This window comes from Mastomys coucha, unplaced genomic scaffold (assembly GCF_008632895.1).
Source record: "Mastomys coucha isolate ucsf_1 unplaced genomic scaffold, UCSF_Mcou_1 pScaffold22, whole genome shotgun sequence".
In the NCBI taxonomy this organism is placed as follows: domain Eukaryota; kingdom Metazoa; phylum Chordata; class Mammalia; order Rodentia; family Muridae; genus Mastomys; species Mastomys coucha.
This window is the reverse complement of record NW_022196905.1, coordinates 227038577-227047906: the sequence shown is the minus strand read 5'-3', so window position 1 is coordinate 227047906 and position 9330 is coordinate 227038577. Positions and strand designations below refer to the sequence as shown.

At 50.5% G+C, this 9330-nt stretch overlaps 1 protein-coding gene across 3 annotated transcripts in view; it reads right to left on the bottom strand.

Annotated features, from left to right (window-relative positions):
* The window catches only part of Nod2 (nucleotide binding oligomerization domain containing 2), a 44688-nt gene that overhangs the window by 17761 nt on the left and 17597 nt on the right, over positions 1–9330 (bottom strand). For all 3 annotated transcript variants that reach the window (XM_031340783.1, XM_031340784.1, XM_031340785.1), the window contains exon 4: positions 4851–6666. In XM_031340783.1, the coding sequence (XP_031196643.1) occupies positions 4851–6666 (1816 nt within the window). The remainder of the gene's footprint in view (positions 1–4850; positions 6667–9330) is intronic.

Sequence of the window (9330 nt, the reverse complement as noted above, 5' to 3'; positions counted from 1 at the left end):
GCAGAGTACCCCATGCAGATAGAGACCCCCACCCACCCACCCAGAATCCCTGGCCAGGGGAGGTGGTGTTAGGGGACAGTCCAAGGACTGGAGAACCTGAGCCCTAACTAAAGAACACTGAGGTCTTTGAGAAGCCATGGAGAGTTAATTTCAAAACCAGTCCCCATCTTTGCAGAAGGATAGTGACCCCCATATAAGGCCGTGAGCTGTAGAGGAGCTGACCTGTGGCAGAAGCAGCCAGAACAGGTTGGACCATCTAGTAAGCAGACTGCAGACCAGCTAGATAGACACAGTATCTCAAGCCTTGGAAACAGGCCTAAGTTAATGAGCACAGTTGACCTGCCCTTTGCTCACCAAAGCCCTGAATGTGGGCAAAAAGGCCCTGCAGCTCCTCTAGGGAGCCTGGATCACAAGGTCATCTGAAAGTTTTCCTAACTGCAGCTTCACAAGCCCCTCCATGGAGTTGGCAGCCCAGGAATATGTACTCAGTGAAATCAGACACCTGTGTACTTTAACAACTATGCCCACCATTCTTTACCTTCTGGCAAGTGTAAGTAGTCCTGCATACATGGTTACCAGTCCAGGTACTCGTCCCCCTCAGCTGGATGCCCTGACCTTGATCAGCTACTCACTAACTGCCCTAGTTTGCTTTATATTGCTGTGATAAAACACTATGAACCGAAAACAAACAACAACAAAAATGTAATAGAATCGAGAATTTGTTTTGGCTTATGGTTCCAGAATTTTGGCTTATGGTTCCAGAAGGATAATGTCACGGACCACCCCAGTCGGGTATGGGGGTCTCTGGGACGAGGGTCCTTGAAGGCTATCATTGCAGGGAGGCATTGGCATCAGGTAAGCACAGTGGATGGAGCGTGAGAGCTTACATCTCCAATGGTAGCCTCAAGAGAGTGAACTCCATAGGGCAGGAGTCTAAACTCTCAAAGCCCACCTCCAGCAATGCTGTACCTCCTTAACCTTCTGAAACATCACTGCCAATGAGGCACCAAGGGTTCAAATACCTGCCCCTTGATGTATGTGTCAGGGGGCGGGGTGGGAATTCTTACTCAATTAGACTAGCTATCTCTAGGTCCCTGCACCTGCAAGAAAGAAATGCCCACCTCAGCAGACTGTGCCTGTACAGCTCTCCGAGCTCTGTACATGGTTAAGAGCCTCCTGAAAACACCAGGACATTCCCTGTGCCAGGCACTGTTCTGTGAACTCCCCAGCAGTAACATCATTCATTTCACCCCCAAGTCTATGCAGTAGGCCCTGCTGATGTGTCCTCAAGAGAGAGAATATGAGGCACAAACAAAGGGGGGTGACTTTGCTGAGGCTGCACAATGCTGACTGAAACGGTTGTGCCAGGGCAGCTGGGCTGCCAACCTGCCCTGTAGCACAGCACAGTGCAGCCTCCCCAAGGGCTTTTCTAGGTTTTTAAGCTGCAGGTTGTATGCCCTATTAGTGAGTTCCATGGACAATTCTGAAAGACCGAGCAGGATTTAAACGCTGAAATGTGACAGCTGAAAGAAAGCACAGTGAGTCAGAGCTAATGAGGGAAGTCATCTCACAAAGCTCTGGTTTCAGTTCTACATGCCCGCCCCCCCCCCCCCCCCCCCCCCCCCCCCCCCCCCCCCCCCCCGTGAGTCTGTGCATTCTCTCTGGGAGGGGAACGGAAAGCTGAAACCATCACCCTAGAGGCAGAGAGAGAGAGAGCAGAGTCTAAAGAAGCCTGCAGAGGAGTGTTTTGCATGTAGGGTTTCTTAGAGACCAGGATTTCAGTTGGCATGGTAACCCTTCGGGTGGGGAAGATGCAGACTCACTGTGGGAGAGAAGCCGGCCCCTTCTTTTCTTCTGCTTTCTTTCCTCTCTCTATGTGGCAGTTTATGAGCACACACACACACACACACACACACACACACACACACACGCATGCACGCACGCACGCACACACACACACCACACGCTAACAACATCTTAGTTGTACGTAGGCTAAGAACAGTAGATCTTGGTTAAGGACTTTAAGTGCCGTGTCCAGCTTTCTCTTACTAACATAATCCCTGAGGTGATGAACTTAAAAAGCAAAAAGATTCATTTTGACACATATGTTTGGAGATGTCAGTCTATCTGCTGGCCATCCTGTTTTGGGACCTATGTCAAGGCAGCACATCGTGACAAAGGGGCAAACTGTGCATATCTCCAGCCAGGGGATAAACAGTAAAGGAATGAGCTGGGCTCCCATAACCCCTTACAAGTGCACACCTCCAATAGCCTACAGACTTTCCACAATGCGCCCTTCTTAAACACTACACCTCCCAACACAGAGACCCTTCAGGGACATATATCCATACATGGCAACTCCTTAGGATAAAAAGGAGCTGATTCCTGCAGAGCAGGATTCTCACAGGGCAAGACTTCTGGCGTCTGAATCAGGGGTGATGCTTGTTACACACAGGTTCCCAACCCTCCCCAACTCCCCCAGCTCCCCCAGGCACCAAGCCCCCCAAGCCTACTGAACAGGCATTATTGCAGCCCAGGAACCTGCAATTCAACAAGCGACTTTTCATGATACTGCTTGTCCACCAGGCCAGGACTCCTTTTCTCTGAAAACAGACAGACCCACGGCCTCCCAGACCTCTGGACCCATCATCATGTCACAGAATCATATGAACATTCCTAATCGTGGAAAAAGGACCATTTAAAAATTCCAGGGATGGGCACTGAGCTTGGTAGACTATATCTGTAACTCTGGTACTAATTAGTAACTATACTATAGTATAGTACTGGTACTATATTAGTAACTCTGGTACTAATGGGGGAGGAGGGAAGGGAAACAGGGGTGGGGGGGGTAGAAAGATCTTAAGTTCAAGATCAGTGTGAATTAGCTGAAGCCCCACTTAAAAATAAAAATCCAGAGATGACTTTCTCTGAGGGTCACCCAGGCCAGTGTATCTGGTCTTCTGAGGTTGTGGCTTAAAAATATTGGTCCACTAGCCAGGAGAGCAGCTTCAACACCCAGGGCTCCAAATTTCCAATTAGGGTGCATGCAGCCTCCATTCCCAGGGACATGGTGCATGGCACAGATTATGTCCACCGTGTCCCTGGTCAGATTCATGCTCTTCTCTTGGCTCTAGGTGCTTGAGAGGCAGCTACCCTAAGGTGACATCAGGCAGGCTCAGCCAGCCGAAGGCACAACACTGGAAGGCAAGGGGCAGAGAGAAAGGACCTTCTTACGTAAGATGCATCCCTCCCTGAAGCTCCTCCCTGGGCCTTCCTCTCAGCCAGCAAACGCTCCCCTGCTTCAGGCTTTTCCTAATTCCCATCCCACAGCTCTGCAGTCCCTTCCATAGACTTTTCCCCTATTTCCCAACTTAAGGGTTGCATCTGTTTTCCTCAAGACCCCAGTGGAACTATTCATATTGCTATTACACAGTCATTGTGTACAACAGAACTATACATTAACTCCATACATAGCACACCATATTATGTTATAAACTTACAACCACATCCTTGTACAAGGGTTAGTTAAGTCAACACACAGTTTCACGAAGGTGTCTGTGTGTCCTGGCTTTGCCTTAGAGCAGATAAGCCACCTAATCCAGACAGGAATCTTGCCTTTTGTTAAGTTCAATTAAGGTTATCTGCAAGGAGAGCCAAAGCCCCAGGAGGCTGCTTCTAGATCTTAACTGTAAAGTATAACTTCCGCTTTCTGATAGGCTCTAAATAAATAAATAGCAGGCCACCCCCTTTCATGACTAATGAGAAGAGAAGCTGTGGGGAGGGGCATGCTGGGCCACCAGATCTGGGCATACCCTCTTGCCTTTGCCCTACCCAAGATGCGGAAAGACGCCCACACATTCAAGAGCATGAATGTTTCAAAGAGGAGAGCTTCATGTTTTCAGCCATGGAGCAGAAAGCAATATGGGTAATGGGAAGTTCTCCAACTGCTTTCTCTCAAGTCCCGAAATTCCCATAATGATGAAATTTTAAAGACTCTGATGAGGCTCAAACTATTTCTGGTTTGAAGGGGTCCTTAATACAGACACAAAACTTTGTGTGGGACCTTGAGGATTCCCCAGAGCAGTGGAAGCGCATCCAGACAGGGACCAGGAGACTTGGAACCAGAAAGGCATGCTTTGTGAAAACCACCCTTGTGGCCCGTATGATTCTGACAAGTTATTTGACTTCTGTGAGCCTCAAGGAACTAATGATGGGGTGCTAAGGGCCCTGCGGAGCCCAGCATAGTTGTGGGGATAGATGGGGTTATTTTAGAAAATATAGCACAGTGCCTAACACAAAACTTCAAGTATGGCTACGATGGTCAATCCTGGTTGTCAACTTGGCACACCTGGGAAAAGGGAGTCTCGATTGAGGAACTGCCTCCATCAGACTGGCCCGTGGGCATGTCTAGGGGTCATTTTCTTGATTGTTCATTGATGGAAGGATGGCCCAGCCCACTGTGATGCCATCTCTAGACAGGTGGGCCTGGTGTGTACTAAAATGCTAGCTGAGCAAGCCAGAAGAAGCAAGCCAATAAACAGAACTCCTCCACAGCTTCTTCACACTTCTGCTTCCACTGATGATGGACTGTAGCCTGTAAAATGAAATAAACCCTTTCCTCCTCAAGCTGCTTTTGATCAAAATATTATATCCCAGCAACGGAAAACAAACTAAGACAACAGCTATAGATATCTGTTCTGAAACTAAGGCCCAGAAGAGAAAGGGTCTAGCTGGTGTTGTAGGAAGCGTGGCACAGATGGACTTGGACCCAGACTGCTGGGTGTGCTCTGCTTCTACATCTAACCTTGACAGTGGCATCTGCCCAATCAGCAAGACCTTGTCACACTCACTACAGAGCAGTGCAGACTCCAAGGCATGGTCGCAGCTGTTCCACTCCAACATCTCCCACAGAGTTGTAATCCAGCTGCAGGGCCACAGGCCTCTGAAGATGCTGCAGTACAAAGGCCAGGGCAGCACACTCTGCAGGGCCCACTCTGCAAAATGTCAACTTCAGGTGCCCAATATCCAAGCGACGGACAGCCTCCTGGGCCAGCTGCTCCTCCTGCATCTCATACAGGCTCCGGATGAGCCAAATGAAGCCCGGCATGGCATGCATGCTCTTGGTCTCACCAGGCACTGCGGGCGGGATGGAATGAAAGTGCTCTCGGAGGCTGTGGGCCAGATACGAGCGGGCACGTGCCTGACGCTGGAGCAGCACCCTCTCAGAGACCTGGCATGCCGCCAACAGGTCCCGATGCTGCTGGGACAACAGACCCGCTAGGAAGGCTGCTGTGATCTGCAGGTTGTGTGGCTCAGCCTTCTGCAGTAGAGCTGCTTCGCTGCCCTTCTTGACTCTGGAGCCCTGGATACACAGGTTTGGTAGCAGCCTTACCAGCAGTGAGCTGCCCAGCCGGCCACAGCTGAAGAGGTGCTTGAGAGAGGCCGCCGATGTGTCGGCACTGACAGCCAAGTAGAACGCAGCAAAAAAGCACTGGAAGGTAATGTGCAGGAATTCCAGGGGTGCCTTGCTCCCGGGCACAACACTCTGGGCTCGTACCAGGAAACCAAGAGAAATATCATCAGAGTCAACCTGAGCTGCCTGGAGCTGCTGGGCCGAGAACACATAGCAGCTCATGGCCAGGCCCTGAAGAGCCAAGTGGCCAAGGTGCAGGAGGGTGGAGAGCCGGCTTTGGAGAAGTCCAGGTCCCAGACCAGGTGGGAAGGAGTCTGGAGGGGAAGCATGCAGCAGGAAATGCTGCAGGATCAGGAGGTGCATGTCCGTGCTGGTTGTTGGGAAGCCCCTGTTCTGCAGCAGCAGTTCCCGGTGGCATCTGGACACCATCCATGAGAAGACAGGGAGGTGGCACAAACCATGCAGGGCTGAGGTGGCTTGGATCAGGTGGATGAGGCGGTCGGCCACCCCAGGTTCCTGGTGGTGCTTTCTCAGGTAGAGTTTGATGCCCTCTTCGGAGAAGCCCTTAAGGTGGCATTCTGTCCGGACGAACTTCCTGAGGAGTGCTGACACAGCATCTGGTCGGCTGGTCAGCACCTTGCAGGCGTTCTTCAGCAGGTTCCCCTGAAGAAGGTTGAAAAGCAGAGTCTGGACTGATGTGGGGTCCACCGGAGAGCAGTGGCGCTCGCGGTCTGTGAACCGGAACTTGAACTCATCCAAGCCATCAAAGGTTAACAGGACACGGTCAGGGTGGTCAAGGAGGAACTGGAAGACATCATTCTGACCGGCATCAGGCCAACAACAATGCTCAAAGAGCAGCGTCCTCAGGGACAGCGGCTTGGCCATGCATCGCAGCTGCCGGCAGCTGAATGGGAAAACAAAGAGAAACTCCTGGAAGTTCTGCCCTGTTGCCCACAACAGGTGCACACGCTGCAGAAGAGTGCTCTTGCCACTTCCTGCCTCGCCCACCACCAGTATAGTGTCTGCATCTGCGTTCAGGTGGCCGTGGGTACCAAAGAGTCCCTCCAGGCCCAGGGTGGCAGGGCTCTTCTGCAAAGCCCCAGCTGTGCCCACCTCTGTCCGCAGCTCCAAGATGTTCTCTGTGTAGATATCCTCCAGGCAAAGATTCTCCGACCCATCGTAAGTACTGAGGAAGCGAGACTGAGCGGACACCATGGTCCTCAGCTTGGATGTGAACTTCTGACACTCGGCAGCTAGGATACAGAAGAGGCAAATGAGGCTGAGACCGTGGCCACAACGGGATAGAGAATTGCAGTGTGTGGAAGGGCTAGTGGGCATCCATCCTGCCTTATCCATTCATAAGCTGAGGGTTTGGGGGACAGGCCCCAAAGGCTTCCTAAACCTGGTTCTTCCCCTGCAAAGCAGGAATATGGCAGAGAACTTCGGTAGGGTCAAACAAGGATGATGCATGCCACCTGGTCAGTGCAGCATCCAACACAAAGGACATTGGCCACCGTCATTCTTAATATGCACACCTAAAGGGACCAAGGAGGGTAGGAGTTACGGGATCTGTATCCTGATTGCCCAGTCCTGTTGGATGGCCTGAGACAACCTTCAGTGTCCACTGTCAATTTCTGAAGGAAAATAGAAGGGGGCAGGGCTTAGGTGTCCAAATTCTGAAGTCTGACCCTTGGGCCAACCATCTGCTTGGCAAGCCACTTGGCCTTGCGAGGATCCAGTGTTCTTATCTGTAGAAATACAGACTATTAAGGCATTCATTTGAAATGCCCCCACCAGCTTGTGTGTCTGAATGCTTGGTCTCCAGCTAATAGTACTGTCTTGGTAGAGGTGGCACCTTTAGGACACTGGATCTTTCTGGCTGATAAGGTCCACTGGAGGTAGACTCAAAGGTTATGGCCAGGCCGACTGCCACCTGAGCTCTCTCTGCCTCCTGTCGGTTGCTGTAATGAAATCGGCCTCTCCTGTGACCTCTCCTTGGGCCAAGCTGCACCAGCCACCAACCCTCCCGGCCACGATGTACAGCCCTAAAAACTGGGAGCCAAAATAAACCTTACCCTCTTGAGCTAATTCTGGCAGCTGCCTGCACTACAACAAGAAAAGTGGCCACGGAGAGCAGTGTCCAGATCTGATTCCTGGACCCCGGGGCTGGGTTACCTTTTATGGCTAAATGGATTAGTCAGACTGAAAGGCTAACTGAGACCTCAGCATCACCAGGTGCCTGCGCCAAATCCTCATCAAAACCTTCTGATACTTCCTTCCTGTCCTTCCTCCTCTTGCCTGTCTGCATCCAGGGCCCTACTGTCAGTGCAAAGCACTTCCTAATGAGAGCTGAGTTCTCCTTTCAAGAAATGGGGAAGCGCTGGTCAGAGGCTCAGGCTGGCAGAACGTCATAGGACATCATAGGATGTCAACATCTTCACCCCACCATGGCCTCAATGGCCCTGGGAAAGCACCAGCACATTTTGGCCTCAACTCAGAGGCAAGCGAGCTCTTGTCAGAGAGCTCTTAAACCACTGAAGGACCAGCAGAGACAAAGGAAGCAGGCACCCGGGCTGCTGTCATTTCTTCTCATCTTCTTTTCTGATATAGGTCTCACTCTGGAGCCCAGACTTGCCTCCCACTTGCAATCTTCCTGCCTGAGCCCCACTGTGTGCTAGGATTATAGGCCATGCTGCCACAGCCGGTATTCAAGGCCTCTTATTCCCAACAGCGAGGATCCTTGTGGCTCTTTCTACTCTTTGGCCATATTAGGAGCACTAACCATATACCAAAAGACACACAGTCCCCTGTCCAATGCCATGACTTAGGATGCCAGCTTCTAACCATTACCAATATCACTGCAAGCTTCAAAACTAACCTAGTCCTGGCACGATGGCCTAATGGATCAGGGCACTCGTTACCAAGCCTGGTGACCTGAGTTCAGTCTCCAAAACTATGATGGAGGAGACAGCCAACTCCTATAGGCTGTCTTCTGATCTCCACGTACATGCCACGGTACATTCACATGCATGTATACACAAACACACACAAACGCACTCACACACACATGCACACACGCTTGCATACAACCACACACAAATTTAAAAAAAAAAAGTAGGCAAAATGAAAATTGGTAGAGTGAACTAGAGAATGTCTCCCATTTTCATTAAAGAAAATAATAAACCCAATTTTAACTTTTTTTTTTTTTGAGACAGGGTCTCATGACTTCCAACTTGATATTGTAATGGAAGATGACCTTGAACTACTGATCTTTCTACCTCTACTTATAGGTGTGTACAACTGTGTCCACATGCTTAATTGTCATCTTTAGAAACATCGCGTCAGGGAACCATCTAATGCCTATGTGGCCAGCTATACCTGATGACAATGTCAGCATATACTTTCCCAAGGGCCCTACTGGCTACTACACGGTGAATTCCATCTCCTGTCCTTGTAGGAAACAGAACACACCTAGTACCAAGCACAGGTATCTGGCCGTCCTGCCCACAGTCTTGCTTCTGCACAGAGGGCAGGGCCAGAATGATAACCCCTTCCATTAGCTATAGTTCATGGACCAGGAGTCCACATTAGGTCCCTTCCCAGTTATATGAGAACAAGACTGGGGGAGTACCAGCATTGTATCCTTCTGCAACTGGTGGTTTCTTCTCCCAAGTAGAGAAGGACACTACAGTCAGACCCATCTTGCTACTCGAGCCTCAGTTTTCCCCTCTGTGAAATGGAACATAGCAAATACCCATTTCTCAGGACTACTGGTAAATAAATGGCAGAGAATGTCCATAAAGTACATGGCAGGCTGCCTGGTACATTTCAGCTATGCCACCCAGGCCTCTCTCACTACTCAGCTGAGCATACTATAGCTGAGACAGCACTTTCTTTTTTTTGGGGGGGGGGGGAAG